Source organism: Oenanthe melanoleuca, chromosome 1, assembly GCF_029582105.1.
Source record: "Oenanthe melanoleuca isolate GR-GAL-2019-014 chromosome 1, OMel1.0, whole genome shotgun sequence".
NCBI lineage: Eukaryota > Metazoa > Chordata > Aves > Passeriformes > Muscicapidae > Oenanthe > Oenanthe melanoleuca.
Genome location: NC_079333.1, coordinates 58,403,705 through 58,423,829, shown reverse-complemented (window position 1 = coordinate 58,423,829; position 20,125 = coordinate 58,403,705). Strand labels below are relative to the sequence as shown.

Genomic DNA, 20,125 nt, shown 5'->3' with positions numbered 1-20,125 from the left:
GCCCAAGTTTTAAATCTAGACCAAAGCTAATTTGCTTCTATTAGATCTTGGATAACAGGGTGTGTTGTCTGCATTGTTAGAATCAGTTTTTTTTCAAACCAACTTATTTTAAGGTTATTATTTTTAGTGAAAAATATATTAACAACTCTGAAGATGAGTTGTGTACTAAAAGTACTAAATGTACTAAGAGTTCACGTGTTTTACAGAGCTCTTAAATATTTAATGTACTTTAGACTTTACGGAGCACAGTTTCTGCATAGTATCAAAATAATTAATAAAATTTTGTTTTGTTTCTTGCTTATAGATCAGGCCTCAGGAAATGACAGAATCCTGTTTCTGGGTTAAGGCAGAAGAAGAAAAGTATGAGAATGCTGACATGCTTTGCAAATTGGAACTTACATTTTGTTGTCAAAAAAGGGGTAAGTAGATGATTGATTTAGTTTTCAGCTTTTGGAGATACTTTTAACATTTTTTGACTTAAATAAATATATGAAAAAGCCCTCAGAATATGACATTAATATTCTTATTTCTAAGTGGGATGTGTAAAGAAAAATGTCTGAAAATCTTAGACTGCATAAAGCATGACAAAAATTGTGTGAGCTATAGGAAAACCTCACAGAAAAAACCCAAGAAATTCTTCTGGATAATACAGATTTTATTTATCACATTTAAAAAAATATATTTAGAATTTTGTCTGAATACCATCACAAATTACTGACATCTAATCTGGAGCCCAGAAGGTGATGTGTTTACCCTCAGAATTGATATGATAATTGATGTGTGTTGGATTCATGATGGATGTATTTCAGTAAGTTTTTTTTACTTTCTGATAAACCTGTAGGAACATGGATCGCCTTTGATATTTGCTTAGCTGCTTTAGTTTTTAAAGCACTGTGAAGGAACAAAATATTTGAAAGTATTCCTGGCATTCAAACTTTTGTGCTTTCCATTGAAGTAAGTCATTTTGGTAGTAGTAGTTTAGGTTATTCTGTCCAATATATAAAATGCCTATTACTTTCTGACACATTTTTTTTCTGCTTCCTTTTTTGGTATCAGAGATATAATACTTTAGAGCAGCCAAAGGGCTGTAATGTTTAATTTTTTTGCAAATTGAACAGGGGTTATTGTATTTTTACTTTGTTTTAAAAATTCTATTTTGATATTTTTATTAGTGGAATGGCATGGCATTTTCAGATTTCTCCTTTTTTTGGGTATGCTTTGATATGTATTATCCAATTTTTTTATACAATAACTGAGATCTTTATTACACTCTTGTCAAAGCATGATTTTTATGCCCTAGCACTGTTTCTACTGATTTAAGTATTATAGCTTGTGCTGCTGATACTTAATAATATCAAGAATGTTGTAAAAAGATAAAAGGGCAAAAAAACCTCACCATAGACATGTTTGCTTGAATCTATTAAAATAAGTCCAGAAGCTAATTATGGTGCCTTTATAATGTTGGGAGAATTCCCAAGAATGTTCCCTGAATTAGTGGGCTGGAAGTTTTAAAAGCCACTGGAGGAAATAGTTTCCTATGTGTAATTAAACAGTAAAATTTGGGAGACAAGATGATATTCAGGCCAAACATGTTAATGGCTCAGAAGAGGATTGTGAGTCTCTACAGACAGCAAGAACATTAGAGTTAACAAGATTAACATCCCTCAATATTTAACTGAATGGACTGAATACATTGTTTTGACAAAACCCAATAGAAGAGAGTTACTGGATCTGCAGTTGGAAAGTTAGTGAAGTACACTTTTATACCAAGCGTGTGTGTGTGTGTGTAGCAATTTAAAGACTCTGGTCTCCGGGGACAAATTTGTTTCTTTTTTACAAGTGAGGGTTACTGCTTAATCTTTCTTATTTTTAAGTTTTGAAATCTCTCTTATCCCACATGGGTGATATAAGTGTGCCATCATCTCAATTTTTCAAAGTAAGTGGAGACACTAAAGATTTTATTTAGAACAGAAAGTAGGTGTTTAAAGGGCAACGTGGAATTAAATTTCGTCTTTGTTCAAGTGAGTGGTTTGCAGAACTTTAAATGAAAGCTTAAGTGTGTTAGTAGGCAGGACCAGACCTCAAGGTCTCTTGTTGACAGCATGAATTCCAGTACAGAGGACAACAAAGCAACTGCTTTTGTTCTCATGACCATGGAGAGAGGGGATACTTCTTTGTAGCTTATACTTAATTTACTGATTATAACAAAACTTACCAAAGAAATTGGAGACATACAGTTTTCTTCGCAGTCTTGAGGAGATTTAACACCAGGCTCTCTAAAGTAGAATCAGCAAGCTATTCACTACACTCAAATTGGGAACAGTCCTTGACTTTTTCTTAAGCTTTGTGTCTAAAAGGAGAAAAATGAGAAATTGAAAATGATTCTGTAGCCAAATGATGGCATGCAAAGAATAAGCTGGTTTTCACTCTGCTGAAGGGTCTGTTTATGCACTCTTTTCATTAAAATCTTTGCATAAGAAGAGTTATCTGGTAGAGGAAGTGGGGATCAGAATGTTCAATGATGCTGTAAGTGAATTATATTATCATTAAGCAAAATCAAACGGAGGTACTCAAATATTCAGTTGGTGCGTTTTGCTTGCTAATATCCAAAAAGTATATCCGTGTTGGTCTAGAAAAGGAAGTCTGATATCTATGTAAGTAATCCACTGAGGAATTTTCGCTAGAAAAAAGAATACAGAACAGTATAGAATAGATTTGGAGATTCAGCAGATGTTTGTATAGGGGTTATAAAATATGTTGATTCTGAAGGGGCATTGAAGCAATTGAAAAACTGAAGATGTTATGGAGGTATACTACTGCAAGAATAATGAAGTAAGAGAGGGCCTAGCTTCAGACTGTAGGAAACCTTTGTTGAGTATATCCAGAGGTATTTCAGAGATGAACCATGGAAGAAAGCCCTGATGTCCAACAGCTTTATGTAAAGGGATCAGTCTAGTTCATGTTGCTCAAGACTTTCTCCAGCTGAATTTGAGGTATTTCTCAAGATGGAGATGTAGGGATGGACAATATGTCCCCCTGTTTGTCATTGTGGTGAATTTTCTTTTCATAATATCTTTTGGGATATATTTTGTTGAAACTTTGGCCTATTTTCCTTGCTTGTTGTGCACCTCCAAAAATTCTGGTTCCTTCTATTTCCAGCTTTATGTCAGGTCATTTGAGACAGCAGTAAGTTTTTCCTTGTCCTTTATTATCCTTCTCAAGACTGACAACCTTTTAAACTTTCTGTCTGCAACTTTATGTTTCAGCCCTCTAATGATATTGATGATTTTCTGTTGTACTAATTCCAAAATAGTTTTGTTTGTTTGTTTGTTTTGTTTTGTTTTGTGTTTTTTTTAAAATGGATTTTTTGTTTTTTTTGTTTTTGTTTTTTTTGAGGTGGGGAAACCTGCTCAAAATACTCTAGATACTTCCCCCTGAGAAGGGGGTAGTATCTCCCTGAGCAGGGGAGTAGTGGGAAATAACCACTTCTTTGACTTGTTGCTGGCAGCAGTCTTGGTACTTTGCTGGAGGAAATGTTTTCACTGTGCTGCAGGCTGATGGTGATAATGGAAAGTCCACATAGACTATGAATTGAATTTTTTTTTTTTGCATGTTATAAAGCTGGTTTTTTCACTTTTCAAAAGTTGAGTCATTTTGTGAAAGCAACACGTTTTATAACAATAAAACCATGAGATGAACTCAGAGAAGTATCAAAGCATCAGTTGCTGATGGTATTCTGGTAGCAGCTTACTGAAGATGAAATGCGATCTTTTTTCATTAATTTAGAATTTAGTCAAGAACATAATGGCAAACCAACTCCTTTGTCATAACAGCCTGAGTGAGAGGTCTCCGTGTGTGTCAGTGTGTGATTGTGTGCCTTAGGTTCATTGTTCCTGTCTGTGCTCTAGTGATATCCCTGACTGATACACTGAACCCATAACCTGTGAAATATCGCTGGATTGTCATCGTGGTTACCGTTGTTGTGGGTTTCTTTTGACCATTGGTTTTGGTTCTGAGTTGGTTACCTGGGTAGAGTTGGTTTTGTACCTCTGACAGCTCCATGACTACTCACTGGCTGGGGTAAAGAAAAGTAATTTACAAGTTTTGAAAATAAGGTGATGAATGTAAATGATTTGCATGGGTGATCTTTCGTTATCTGGTGCGTTTTAAGGTAAGAAGAAGGATTGGTATAAAGGGTGGTTAGAAGAAACCTGAAAGACAAAGAAATTAAATATCAAGAGTTTAAGAATTACCAACCAGGGTTATCCTCATGATCTCAGACCAACAAAGAAAATCTGTGTAAAGCCTTTCCAGCAATAATGATTTTAAAGGAATCTGTTACTATAATTTTTGGAAAACATTTAACTGAATAAATGACTTAAAGTTAATTGATATGTGAAATACTGAATAGCAGAGCTGGAGCTTACATGTGCTTTTATATTATTTAATCCTAAGAGATAAGATGAACAAACACAAATGCTCATTATTGGATGTCAACTGCTTTGTAATGCACTGGAAACCTGATGGAATAATAATCACTGGTCTGTAAAGCTAACATCCTGCTAACTTTGCTGGAATTATAAGATGTGCAGTCAGGGGAGTGACACTTTGTATAAAAGATAGCATGAGCTGTAGAATTGTGAAAATCTTGTGGGGTACAGGAAACCTCCTGTACAAAACCTTGTGAATGGAAATTCCTTCTAATAATATTATACTGTATTATTAACTTTTGAATCACAACACATATATGATGAGAAAATGTTAAGATTAGAGAAGCTGAATATTTTCAGCTTGAAGCTTGAGATTTAACTATATCCAAGATTTGAGTAAACTTTGTATTGTAATACAGAAAAACTGCCAGCAACTAAAGCTATGGAGTAAAAAAACCACATGTGCCTTGATAGGGAAGTTCAAGATAGTATTGCAAGAAAAAAGTTAGCATTAAGAATGTAAAAGTGCAAAGATAATGGGAAAACTCATTAAATGAATCTAGAGAAATATAAACAGGATGTTCTTCCCATACTCATTTTGAATCTTGAATTTCTTACAAAGGACACTTCAGCTAATTTTAAAATGTATATTTAATTCTTTGTAAATGAACCTAGCTAAGGACTTGCTGGAACCACTTGGAGACAGTAGTTCAGTAGGTTCAAAGAACATTAGAAAAATTCAGGGATAAATGGTCCAAAAGAAATGGGAAAGTTTATATTTGGAGGAATATTTTTTGCTAAATGGGGAGAATGGATTATTAGATGTGGTAAGGCTGACATAATGTCTTTTCTAGGAACATCTCTTATTGCAGTTCTTGTTTTTTAATCATTGATATGAGTTCCAGGTTGCTTGGAGTAGCTTCAAACTACTATGCTTAAGACTTACAATACTGAAATAAGGTAAATTTTAATATGCAAACACTAGGTTTGTGGAGTTGCTTTGAAGAGTACTGGTGTGGAGAAGATTATAGCAGTCAGTTACTGAAATGAGTAAGTGTAATTAACATAGTGAGACTGTAGTGGTTAGGTAATAATGTGGGATATGTGTTTAGGATAACAAGAGAGTTCCAGCTACATATTGCTTACAGTAATCCTTTGGGTGCTTGGAGAGGTTTGCCAACTTGATTCCGAGACCTAGGAGCTTGTTTAGAGTACACAAGAAGGCAACTTCTACCCAAAAAAGGAATCTTGAATCATTTCAGTCCAAAATGGTAATTTGGACATCTCATGTATGCAAAATACAAAAAGCTAGTAGTTTCATGAAATATGTGCTTTATAATTAATATGCTGTATTTATAAATATCCTACCAATAAGTTTATTTGGCTTGAACCAAAGACTCTTATGTTAAAAGTGATAAAGTTCAAATGAGGATTAGAAATTGCATATCAAACATCCAAGAAATCACTTGTAAATTCTTCATTATTTTTAGCAATATGTGGATAACTGCAGCTAATGGAAGATGGCATGAAAAAATTAGAAATGTTCTCTTCTTTCTTTTCTAGATATCAAAGGGAATTAATATAGTAAACTCGAGAGAGAAAGATTGCATGATCTCTCTCCATTTTTTTTTTTATCAACTAGGACAGATTTTCATCCTAATCTTATTGGAAATGGCAGTGTCTGATCCCATCACACCAAAGCTCCTGCCAGACTTGATTATTCAGAAATAATGCACTTCTGTGGGAGTACTATCTCTGTTGGCACTCGACTTGAAAAGGTCAATACAGTTCTAATTTTTTTTTCTCCTCTGTATACTCTGTAAGAAAAATCAAGACCTAAGGTGCTATAGCGCCAATTAAGTCTCAAATATTTTAAATCAGAAAAGAGAGTAAATGCTACCAAGAAGATTAAATTAGTGATATAAATCAGTTTAGTGCTGTGTTCAACACACCACAGCCTACCTTGCATAAGCAGAGAACATGCTGTCATCCATCTGAAAGATTAGGTATTTTCCTCCTCCTTTACAGAATTTATCAGAGGTAGCTCCAAACTGTACTTCTTGTAGAATCTTATTATTACAAACCTGTAAGACTGCCAACAATATAGTTTAGTAACTTCTGCTATAATGCAGCACTGAGTAACTGAGCTACCTTTTAATGTAACTGTACAAGTAGAAGTAAATAAAGCCTGCTATGCATTTGTTTGGCTGCCTTTCAGTATCATCCTAACTGTCCTGAAAGCACAATTATTTAAAAAGATTTGTGCATATAAAATGAAATAAGGAAAAAGAAGAAGAAGGCAGGAGTAAGTTCCGAGCATTTGCAAGGGGCAGCAGCTAAAGCATTGAAATGTCAGTGATATCTTGCAGCTTGGGTGTGTCATCTTCACATGGTGAGTGGTATATGTAGTATTGTTTGGTAGTAACTTTTTTTGGTAGTTGTTTATACGCTTAGCAAATAGAATGATATCTGCTCTTATCCTTTTAAAATATATGTACCAAATCATATTGGTTATGCAGAGATTGATGTATAGGAACCAGTGGTAGAGTATACTTCTGTGGTGCATTGAGCTTGGCTGGCTGCCAGATGCCCACCTAACTGCTCTCTGATAAAATAGAAAAGCTTGTGTGTTGAATTAAAAGCACAGAGATCACTTACCAGTTACTGTCACAGCACAACAGACCCAATTTAAGGAAAATTAATTCAGCTTAATCTTTTTTTTTTTTCTAATGTCCTGTTGTGGATTGGAAAACCATTCAGTTGTTCAGACTGTTAAATGTATTTAAAGAAGTGGGACGTGAATAACTCCTAAAACCTGACTTTGATATCTGGATAACTCCATGAATGTGTGGCAAACAAAGAGTAGAAAACCTAAAAAAAAAAAAAACCAACCAACCAAACAAAAAAAACCAAAAAAAAACCCACCAAAAAGAAAAAAACAGCATAGCAGTGGTTAATATACCCTGACAATAGCATTTTTTTTTACAGTTAGTTTTTTTGAAGCTGAGATTGTGGCATGTTTTCCCCTTTATTCTCCTTCTTTGACGATTTCTTAGGATGAATTTTCCCTTGAATTAATTAATTATTGAACCACTGTGTCATCAGTGCCCTAATCTATTTCAGAATCATGAGTAACATCAGATCATTCTTCTGGTAGGACTGTAGAAAAGAGTGTGTCAGCAGATGTAGTTAATAGGATTAGAAAAACTTTTATTAAATAAGGTATTTTGATTTGTATTTTCAGTTAGAAACTACTTTGTCAGATAGTGAAAAGATATTGAAGAGTTTGTTACAGCATTTGTAAGCATCTACCTAAGCACAATATTAACTTCACCTTAATTTTAATTTATTTTAGCTTTTTTTTTCCTTTTTGGCAGTGTTGTAGTATATGCTGTTATTAGATTATTGTTTCTTACCTTTTTCACACAATTATTTCCTGTCCTCTTCAAACCAGATTGAGTGCTTGCCTTTTTTCCTCAGTCAAGTGCCTGGACAGAGTAGTTCCTTTAGTTCACCTTTACCTTCTTCTTTCAAACAATCGATTCTTCTTTTTTTTTTTTTTTTGTTAATAATTTATTTCTACACAAAATACAATATCAGGCTGCAGTCACTTCATTTTTGATGAAAATATGACAGTATATTCAGGGTAACAAAACCACTCCAGTCCCATTTCCCAACAAAAAAGGAAAAGCCTTTGAAGGCTTCATGTTTTAGAAGCAATAAAAGTGTTCCTTTCTTGATTTCTACTAGAAAATGTTTCTGTAGTGTGAAAAGTAAGATCTTAGAGGAGGTTGATGTTATTTTCATGTACCCAGAGATCAAAAAAGTCTATTCAATTTGATAAGGCCTAAACTATAAATACCACCAGAATAGAAAAACAACTTTGGAACCTAAAATGCAAGTCACGGAAAGCCATCCCAGTTCCCCTGCTCAGTCTGATAATTTTATTTATTTAATGGAAAACACTCACTTTAAGAAGTTAAATATAATTGTCACTATATTGGAGAGGATTCTGTATGAATTAATTTGCTAGTGTTTGTATCACACAGGAGGTATAAAACTCTACACCTGGTACAAACCGATTTTCGTGGGTTTTTACCTCCTATTTGGTTTTGCTACATGTTTATGCACAAAGTGCTTTTGATGAATTTCCAATCTAATGTTGCAAGTATTTATATCTGACTAAAGGTAACACTGTATTTGAGTGTAATAAAATCTTCATTACAGCAGTGGTTTTTCTGCAGCCTTTTTTTCATTGTGAACTGAGAAAAATAATTTACATGCAAGGAATGTTTAACAAACCTTATTTGGCAAACCTTCAAAGTCACTGTTGATGAAAATTATTAGCATTTAAATTTCCATAAGCACTAGTTTTTGTCCTTTAGAAAATCTATCATTTGGTTTTTCAGTGAAAGGCTTGTTAGAGAAAAAATTCATTTCAAGGACAATTCAATTTGAAAAACAAAAACAAAAAAAATCAAGGAGATTATGTGTTAATGGAACAGTGATATCCAATTAGGCAGCTGTTAGACAGTACTTGTGTACTGGTATGCCATGCAGGCTTGAGCAGTATTATATTTGGCAGTCTTTGGTTTGATCAGGTTCAGCTGGAACAATATTTTAAGTTATTCATATGTACAAAATGACTATAGACATTTTCTTTCCTTACCCACTAAGATTACATACTCTTAATTATCTGCAAACTCTGTGTAAATATGACCTGGCCTTATCTAATGCGTAATTTATTTTCTTAATTAAAGTGAGCTCTTAATTAAAAAACCCTGCAAGTTGAGCACTTCACATGAATCTCTGTGAAAGAGGCTTCCATTGCAGGTTACTGTTCTCTGCATCATCTCAACATGATAAATATCTCATATAATTTCCTCATTCTAAATAGGTTTTTCTAGTCTCTACCTTGTCATGATAGTTTGCTGACAGATATTTTAACAGTGCTCTTTCAATTTTTTTAATGAAATAAGTATCATCATGAAGCTCTTTTGTAAATGACCTATAGATGATGTACCCCCCATTAAGAGCAATCAGGTTCTGAAGGTTATGTAAGAATTGAGAGAATTCATTTGATATGAAATAATAGGATTTTTTGGGGGGTTAAATCAGAGCTTTAACAAAATATTCTTTTGCATAGTATATAATCTAGTTCTACATTCTGAAAACTTTTGTAATAGGGCAGGTGTGTTTGCACTGTTGTAGCTGTCTGGCACAATATTTGAATTTTTACAGTGAAATAGTTCTGTTTTCAGATACATTCTTCTTCTGGATTAGTTTGTTTCATTCAGTGTCATTTAAATTTAAGAGAATGAGGGCATAGGCAGCCTATCCTGTTGCTTTTAACAACTTCATATTTCTGTTTTATGGCTTTGTTGCTCCACTCGTCCTATTTTTGCAAGTTAGTGGAACTTTACTTTTTAAGTCACAAGATAGTTCTTCTACAACCTTACTCACCTCTAACATCAGTTGAGTAATGAAACTTAAAAATTTCATCTGCTGTATTACTCAGCTTAACAGTTGTAAAGACTAAATGTTTCCTGCTGTGCAATCTGACTTGTCTGATATAGAAATGCCTTTTTCTAAAATTGTAAATGCATAAGTATAGCTGGCAAGGATAAGAAGCTAGAAAGAGCCTGCTTAGGGTGACTGCTTATCTTTGCCTTTCCCAGACTGTGCGGTATAATGTCTTGTGGCACTTAAAATTTGACTGCAATGTACTTGATATATATGAAACAGAATATTGGTTTTTGTTGCTGGTGTTTCAGTATGAGTTCTTGAGAAATACTGGGTCATCTATTTGAAACAGTGGGAGGATGAAAAGATCAAATTGATGTTCAGCAAGATTGTTTGAATGAAAGCTGCTACCAAAGCTGACAGAACAGGAGGCAGCTGTAGCTGGATTGCTTGAAGAGAAACAGGGCATGGTTGCACATTGCAGCAAAAATCTTGGCATCTGTAATTCAGCAGATCTGTAATGTTGGTGTGAAAAGAAACAAATGTGGACAAATGTAGCTAAAACCAAACCAGGTTAGATCATCTTAACTGCAAAAAGCCAAAAGAGAAAATTTATTTTCAGTACTAATCTAGTAGTGTGAACTACTGTTCTGTGAACTCCTGTTTTAATGCTGTATAGAGAGAAGCAGTAGTGATAAATGGACTTGTTCAAACTTTAAAAAGGGGAAGATATAGTCCATTTGCTGCTAGCAGTTAACTTACAGAATGTACTTGGGATTCTTCTTTTTTCAGCAGAATAAGGAAGAGGTAGTGATCAAGTGGGGACAAATGGGGACATAAGCTGAGCTGTGCGGATTCATGCTTTATAATAAACAAAAAGAATCTCAACCACTGTAACAAAAATAGGTTTTTGAGAACAGGATACTCATATGCACAGGAAATAGACAGTTCAGATTTCCAGCTTTCTGTTACTGGGAACTGGGAGTATAGGCCAAAACTCAAAGTAGGAAGCATATTTGGAACTATATAAAGCCCTCCTAAAACTACAGTGGCAAAATTAAATCAGTATGAAAAGAATAGGAGAAATTAAGGATAAAACATTCCTTGTGTCAGGGAGTTAATATGTCTCTGATTTGTCAAGGAAATAATGTGGTTCATTTTGCTAGAACTCATGATTGTCTTTAGGGTGAAATGTAAATTATGTTGTGCTTAACTTTCCTAAAAATAGTAGCACGAATTGTTAATTTGTCCCACTCTTGGTATTTGTTCTGGACTATAGACTATATAGCTCTTGGTACTTGTGGCATTCCAGGCTCTGAAGCTGAGGCTTATTCTCAGGGTAATATTTGTATTCCACCTTTTGAGGGGAAGGGAAGTCATATAGATTTAGTCAAATTATAATTCTGCTGCAGGACCCACATTTACATACAATGATATTTAGGTCAAATAGAATGAGTATGTCGTTACTAGTAGGACTACTAAATAATTTTTATGCATCTCAGATTAGACTAATTTCTCAAAAGTCTGCAAGGTTTAGTGACTAGGTAGTCAACTATTATGCATATGTAAATGTAACAGGAAGAGATAAAATCCTATTCTACAGCATTTGGAGATGCTGACTAAGCAATATGAAGAAGACTCCAACTGGTGCAAAAAGGCCTTACTGTCTTTCTTCCAGCATTTAGAAATTTGTGGTTAATGTCAAGATGTGTGATGAGATAGTAAAGAAGCAATACTATTATTGTTCTCATATGATAAATTATATTTTTCTTCATGAAAGATGTGTGTAATAACTACATCTGCATACTAGACTAATTAAGCAGAATCTCTGTAATACAGACTACATCATTTTCAGTCTCATGGAACTCTAGCTCAGACTTTGAGGAGCAGGAATTCAAGTAGCTTTAATTATACAAATTTTATTTGCCTGAATTGCTAGAGGAATGAGAAGCTTTCTGGACAGAGGTTTAAGTACGTGCTAATTAGAATTAGCCTGGAACTATATTTACAGTGTATTTGTTTGATATTCTAGCTTAGGTAGATACATTAAATTATCAAAGTTTTGTTACAGAAATACATACCCTTTTTAACATAAGATAATATGAAGTTACACTCACTTTTATAGTGTGATGTGGTATTACTGTTCTCCAGCCAACAAAGACAAGAATTCACTTGCAATTCAAGCTTTTCTGTTATTTAGCTTCTGTCAAGAATGAATGCTGCAGAACTCTCCTGCTTGCTTTTGAATAAAATATTCTAAAATAGTGACTATTCTTAAAGCTTCCTTGCAATGGATACTTGCTAAGTTGGAATCTTTCTGTTTATGATTGGCTCATCACTTCATTCCTTAATATACCACAAGAGTGTCTCATAGTACAGTAAATGATCTGGATAACTGAATAGCTCTGACAGTTTGGTGAAAGAGGAGAGAAAACCCTAAGAAATACAAATGTTGGAATTAATGTCAATTGTACATCTGTAATAATGCAGATGAAATGTGCTTCTGTAATTAGAAGATGTACAGCCATGGCTTTAACTAGAAAACTCCTTTGCACTTTTTGCAAACGTGAAGTCAGTGTTATTTCCTGCAAGCTTTATTTTCAGTGAAATAGCACTTGTTATCTTGTAACCCAGAATCCAATTGCTTCATTGGTTCCTGCTTGTGTCATATTTTTCATATTTCTCTTTCATATTAGAGAGAGGTTTTAACATAATATTTTGATTTAAAGAACATTTTTGCATTGCTATTTATATGGGATAGTACACTGAATGTTAAATCTTTGAGTATATTTAAATATTGCTAAGCACTTAGGCTGTGAATTAATGGAAAAGGTTCTTTTGTGGTTTCTAAATCATGCGGATTCACCTATATTACTAAATTTATTTCACTTTTTGCAATTTTTATAGTAGTGATTAAAAGCTTTTAATGTGCAAATTGTGAAAACTGTTCTAAGATTAGAACGCTTACGTGTTCTTGGAAAATTGTGCTGCAGATTACTATATAGTCTTCAGTTATACTCTCCACATCTGAGGAAAAGGTTAAGGTGATTTACTTGTTTGGTATGCATCCTGTTTACTTTCCTACAGAAGTTGGAACTTTTTTGTCTCTTTCTAAGTAATGTATATGTTGTAACTAAATAAATTATTTATGTTTCCGATTTAAAATAAATCCTTGTATCTTGTTTCAGAGTTGAGAACGACATAACTCTTTACATTTTCTTTTACTGCATGTCTCATGCCACTGACTACAATAAAATGTGTGCCATTTTCTAGTTTTTGTATGGCTCTAACTGTTGAGTGCAATAACAAAAAATGCACTTAAAAATATGAGGAAATTTATGCAAAGGGAGGTACTGTAAAAATGCAAACATGAAAAACAATGGAGTTTCTTGGAAGTATTTTTACCAGGTAGTTTTGTATTGCTGAATACAAATGAAGTTAAGCAGTCGCTGGGAAAATCATATTAACAGGTATAGATTATAAAGTTTTTTAATTTATATTTCTGGAAAGTGATAGGAGTAAGGACTATTTGCACATAATCAGCCTGTGGATGTATGACAAGAGTGCTAGCTTAAACTTCCTTTGAGAATGAAATACACACTTTTGTTTTAATATCTTAGTTCCAGCCCTGCAGTATAGCAGACTTGAAATCATCAAGCAAGTTTTACTGGTTTTAGTATATAACTGGTATTTCAAACTTATTTATTTGGAGAAAAAAAAAAAAAAGATGCAAACTGCTTGCATCTTTCAAAAAGATGGATAGGGGCATTGCTATCAGAAGCAGCACTGAGAACACTATATGCTACTTTCCCCTGTTTCATTTTATTATTTTTATAATCTGGAAAGAAAAGATGGTGTTATTTGCTGTAATTAACCAGCTCAAACTAAAACCCTCTCTCTGTTTTATGTTCAGGTATACATTGGTAAGTGTATTGATTGGAATCAATCATCGTAGTTCTAATGGCTTGTTTTTCTTATAGATTGCTATTGAAAAATATTGATTAATGGTATTTAATGTCTTTTACATTAAGAAACTATGTCTTATTTACTGAGCATTACATGTGAGAGTCCTTGTATCCCTAAGGAAAGAAATTAATCTGGTAGCTAAATAATCTGGTGTCTGGAGGTATGTGATGCAATTTCCTTGTGCTGTAGATAACTTCATGAGTATGTTATGGATAGAACAATTTTACCTGTTACAGTTTCTGATAACTTGACTGTGGCTAGTTTTCAGATGTTCCTTTCCCTCTTGTTTGGCTTTTTCAGTGTTCTTGTCTTTCAAGATTTTATTTCAAGAGAATCAGAACTTTAATTGACAGTGTATAAAGTCATAAAATTACCTAAATGATCATTGCTTCATTTTATATGTTTTTCTTGGTACTTTTTATTAGATTTTTACTGTGTCAGACCTGTCCAAAATCCATAGTTAAAATGGGCACTCTTCTGAACAAACTTGAATAATTTGCTTATTACAGGATATATTAAAGCATATAGTGTAAATAAAGATATGCTCCATTTACCTTTATTTGCAGTCTCATTATGAATTGAGACTATGAGAGTTTAGTGTTAAGTGTGATGAGCACAGGACTCTTAGTGTAACTCAGGAGCTTAGAGGGAATACCCTGTAACAGTGTAGTCTTTTGCTTGACGCATGCATTGAGACTTCTAAAACCTCATTTACTCTTTCTAATGTCTTACTTTAGCTACTCTTAATGTACTTGGGAATCCTTAAATATCTAAAGTGATCTAACAATCTGATGTAAACTCTAGAGTGTTAGGTAGAAACTTTTACTCTAGAATATCTTGATGGAATCCAGTTGTATCAAGCTTGAATGTATGAGGTCAGTCAGATCTCTTGGCCTAAAGAAGACTCAGAAATGACTGTGGTTCCTTGGCCATTAAACACCCTTCTCGAAGAAAAAGAAAATAGTACAACCCCCACAAATTACCTGCCTTTCCTTGTACTCTGGAACACTTAATCTCTTTCACTGGTTAAATTTCTAACATTTTTTAAAGGTGTACTCAGGAGGTAAGTTTAAATTGTTTATCAGACTTTTTAGCAAAAATTATTACAGAAATACTTCAGAGTAATTTCTGTTGTTTATGAGCTGAAGCCAGCATTAATTGTATGAGCTGGTATTTAATTTTAAAAACATTTTTTTAAATTACTTTTAGCAACGTTAACACACTGGAAAGAGTGGGGAGGTCAAGGTGGGAAATAAAGTTTGGGTGACTGAATTTCCTTATTTTTTTCTGCTGAGGTTCAGCATACTTCCCAGTATGATTGACCCCTTGAATTCAAAGAGCATTTAATAAACTAATTGTTAGTGTTTGGTCTGAAGTCCTCAGGCTGTTGTCAGAAAGCTACTTTTGATATGCATTGTATGACTGAAAGCTAAGTATTTGTGATAGTTAATAAATTCCTACTGCAAAATATGTAAGGCTATTAATTAACTATCTTACTGAGGAGTTGCAGTACAGACTTATGCAAGATAGTTCTTTATTATTAATTTTTTTCTATAGAATGTAGACTATGTTGTTTGTATTCATCTATTAACAAGTTAATGGTGTTGATAATACCTAGATTTATTTATTAAATACGGCAAGTTGAGCCACATGGAGATTTTGTGAGACATTGATCGACGTTGGCTTTAGTTATTGAGCTCTGTAGCTTACCATGCAAGTACTCCCTTGTGCTCTGAAGATTTGGTGTTCAGTACAATTTGATTATTGCACTTAAAAATGGATTGCTTTGTTACTTGCTGGTTTCCGTATGTTTGAAAGATTCATTACTGCTGCTTTCAGTAAGTAATCTGGTTCATTCAGATTTTTCTCAGAAATTATTGTGATCTATTTTTATCAAGTGGAATGTTCCCATGTGCAACTGAGAGCTCACTGACCAATAACGTGATTGCTACATATATATTAAACTTCAGATGCCAGGTTGAGTTACTTCACAGAGACTTTTCTCAGAAAACTGTACATGCATGCAATGATTGTCTGTGCTTCAGAGAGAAAAGATAGTCTCCTATTTCTTGGACATTCAAGACTAAATGTCTAAGATGCTCACAGTACAACAGCTATGCACTTTGTGCGCCTACACTGCAAATTGTCTGCTCGCTCCAGTTTATATGCTGTCTGTTTCCACAGTGCTAAGTAGTGTAGTTTAGTTGAGGTGGAATGTAGCATTCTTGTAGGGAGACAGATATGTGAGATATGGACATTGCCTTAGTAAAGCAAACCAAACATTCTTATACCTGTAACTTCTATTATTCATCTCCATTTCCTTAATTCTAGTTAATTTTAAACCTCAGTCTTTACTTTGAAGACTTTACATATACTTGTAAGAATAGGTAGATCAGAATTATAGCTGTTGCTATTTGATGTGAAACTGATGTTGAAAGATGATAAATTCTCTGTTTTAGCGTGTTTAAATCTGCCTGATTGTTTAATGGATGAGATAATTTAAGTTAAATAAACACTTCTTTTACCTTAGATCTCAGATGATTTTAACTAAATCAGACACTCATTATTGAGTAATGATTATGTCATATCGATATAATATGATTTTTTAAAATTTTATGTAAGCAGTCTTTTTTAAGCAACAAGATTACTCTTCTAACAAAAACTTATTAATGATCAAAAATTATAGTTTGCACTTTTTTTTCTAGTAGAAATAATGATCTGTTAAATGTTTGGGTCTGCACTGCTTTAGATTTATCAGTAGGTTTTCAGTGTGTTTCTGTCTTTGTATGTTTTTCTTTAATTTTGCATATATTATGTGAAATCAGTGTAATTCTTATGTTACATTCTTGCATCACATCTTTTTGTTATATATCCTAATACTTTTAAAAAACTATTTATGCATGTCTTTTTGACTTTCTACTGTCTCCTGTCTTCACCATAGTAACTATATTCTTGAATCTTTTCTCAGCCTGTATTATGTCTTATATTACTTTGACCTTTCTACATGTAAAAAAGATTCCAAACTTTACTCATGGTGCATTCATATTAAAAACAGATCTTAACATCCTGTTGGATAAGTTGCTAATTTGTGCTTCTCTGTAAACCTTGCAACCTTTGCTTTTTTAATAAAAAGATACAATTAATACACAGATATGCTATGGTTAGGAAGCAAAGCATCTTTATTTTTTCTTTTTTTTTTTTTTTTTGTTGCACTTTAGAACTGTGACTTTTTAAAATATTTTGTTAAAAATATTATTTTTAGTATGAGTTGAAAATAATGGCTATGCAACTTTATGTATAGATTTTTTCCCCCAGTCGGAAATAGTAGCAGTTTTTAAAAATGTGTTTTCTATTATAGTTAACTTGTAAATTTAAATATATGTAGAGAGATTTACAACAATGCTACCTTTATATTTTCTAATGAAGAAATGTCATCTTATACCAAAGTCAGCTTTTCTTGGAAAAGGCTTTTTTCATGATAGGTTTCAAGATAAAATCATTAAGTAATGTTTTGTAAATTTCTGTAATTCATAAAAAAGAATTTTTTTCTACCAACTTGCAGATAAAATACAGGTCATAGCTTAAAAGTAATTATATTTCTAGATATGTACAGTATTTTAGTGTAAACAACAATAGCTTTGCTTATTTATTGACAAAATTAAAATGATGTCTGTGAGTGCCATGTATAGTCAGTCTAGATCTATGTATTGATTTGAAGCTGAGTGAACAGAAAAAAAAGACTATTTTAAAAGTTGAACAGTGGTGTTATTGTTTTTTGATTTGTAGCTTATGTGGCTGCATTTTTCTCAGAAAGTAAACGCAAGAAGGCAACTCTGGATCATTTTTGTGGTGATATAGCTTTAGAAGTAGAATTATTGTGCAGAGTCTCAGTGTCTGCTACTGAAAACCTGTATGATAGTAAGGGAAATTGTAGCTGTCAAGTGCATGTCCCAATCACTTAATAATGAATCAATTATGTTGGTACTGCTGATCAACAATAAAAATATCGACATTATAGAGCTAGAGTAAGCTCGTGTATTTCTAATCTCAGTGTCATATTTTTGCAGGTGGATAGCATAGAGGAACATTGCTGTTTGGTTTTAGATGGTACTGAATAGAGTTAATTTTGAACATTGCAGTGATACAGACTCAGTATTTAGGGACCTAACTTTTCAAACATTAGGCAATCTTTTTGATTTATTTGGTTTACTATTTCAAATATTTGAAGCAGTATGGAAAGAAGTACAGCTAAAAGGGACTGGAAATCTTTGGAAGAAAAATTTTGTATTTTTTCATTGTCTAATCATTCTAATTGTCTAATTGTCTAATACAGTCCTGATTATCTAGGATGTTAGTGTGGACAGTTTTAAAGTAATCATGAGAAATTGAAGGCTCTACTTGGAAGTGGGAAACTGCTGTATAACCTCCCTTCTTCCTCTTATAAAACAGCCATATTTTTCTTCAGGTTGACTGAATAAAGTAAAAGGCATTTTGGGTTCAACTGCTGAGTGATTTCAGAGACAACAGATTCCTATTTTCTTTCTGAGGAACAAAGGCTTAATTTTTTAGAGTGGATAAAAAAGACAAAAGTTGGAATTATTGTCCTGATTTTGAATATTGATCAAACCAGTTCTTCTTAAACCCACCACCTCAATTATGAAACCTAACATTAGGAATATGTTGTTATGACACAGTATCTGTTTCTTTTCTTAGCCTGAATTTAAAATCACTAAGCCAAGTTTTGTAAAGCGTAGTATAAAGAAGGAAATTAAAAAGAGAGCCTTTTCTTGAGAGGTTCATGAGCTGAACTATGATCATCTCCATCCTGCATAAGGAAGGCAGATCATTGTATTTGACTATGGACAGAGTTCAGACCACTTCCTTTCCTGGAGGTGTTCGGTGTTTGTACCTCTGATAGGGGAAAAGAAGCAGAGTAAGGCAGGAGCACAGCTGACAAAGAACCTTCAGTGGTGACTGCATAATATTTAGAAGTCTTGATTTCTGAAAGCAGAAACCAAAAATGCTTCCTATGACTATATGGCATTGTCCCATTCTTGTACTTAATTTTGGGTAAATTAAGGTGCTATATCGGTGCAGCCATGATGCTTGTTTTTGTTTTAGCATGTGCATGTATATATATCTTTTTAGCAGAGGAGTTTTTTTCTGCTGTAGATTTTTTGATGAAATTTCCTTCCAAAAGTTTATCCATCTAAAATTGTGGTGAGTATGTGTCTTTGGATGCACTTGAGGCCCAGTGGAGCTCTAGGAGAGGAAAGAATTCAAATGCGTATAGAATTACATCTACCTTCTCTCTTTCCATAAAGTACTTCCATGAAGCACTGTTAGCTTTGACTTGTTCTCAATCCTGTTTTCCACAGTAAGTATGGGAAGTCTGAGAGCTTTCTGAACTTACTCTTTGCAGAGTAAGTGTTGGAAGTGTGAAAACTATAGCCAAACATTGCTTAAGTATGTGGGGGAAAAAAACCTACCACCACCTGCCCACTAGTCCTTCCTCAAGAAAAAAAAAAAAAAAAAAAAAAAAAAAGCCATAGGAGAAACACAACTAACAGCTCCAACAGCTTTCTCTGCATTCTTAACTTACAGTGATCTAGTTAAACCAAAACAAAACATCGTCTTTGGAGCATCTGTTGTGTGTCAAATTCTGTATTGTGGAGGCCCCAGAACACTTCATTTGTGGATGCATGAGGCCTTGTAACCAGGGGAATGGTGGGATTTAGGGTGAATAAGCATTGAAACTCCAGGATGCTGTTCCAGGTAATGGATGGTGTGTGAGTAGAGCACAGTAGAGAAATACATAACTGTTAGAGAAAGCTAGGAGTTCTGAGGGAGCAACAACTGTTGCTTGTCAGTGATTGGAATTCATTGAGGGATGTTATCCATGTGTACAGATGTAACTTTTTCCATTTTGAGTATATGAGGTTGAAGATAAAGTTCCTGCACTGTGTTTGTATGGGAACATCTCCAACTTTGGGGAAGACCATGACTACTTAATGTATACCTTAAGAAATGGCAGTGGCTCAAAGACTATGGTGTACTTGTGCCCTTACTCCAGAAACTGTAACAGTATTTGTTCTCCGTGCTGCCTTTGGGAGGTAGGTGCTACAGAAACCAATTAATTGATTAACAGCTGGTTTTAAACTGTAGCTGAACTCTTTCATGCTTCCTGAAGACTTGTTTGATGCAGAAAAGTCATTCCTTTCTTCCTTTCTTCCTTTCTTCCTTTCTTTTCTTCCTTTCTTCCTTCT

At 33.7% G+C, this 20,125-nt stretch overlaps 1 protein-coding gene across 1 annotated transcript in view; it reads left to right on the top strand.

The window, feature by feature from the left end:
• Positions 1-20,125, top strand: part of DIAPH3 (diaphanous related formin 3) — a 202,738-nt gene that overhangs the window by 50,176 nt on the left and 132,437 nt on the right. The window contains exon 17 of the mRNA XM_056500048.1: positions 305-419. Within this exon, the coding sequence (XP_056356023.1) occupies positions 305-419 (115 nt within the window). The remainder of the gene's footprint in view (positions 1-304; positions 420-20,125) is intronic.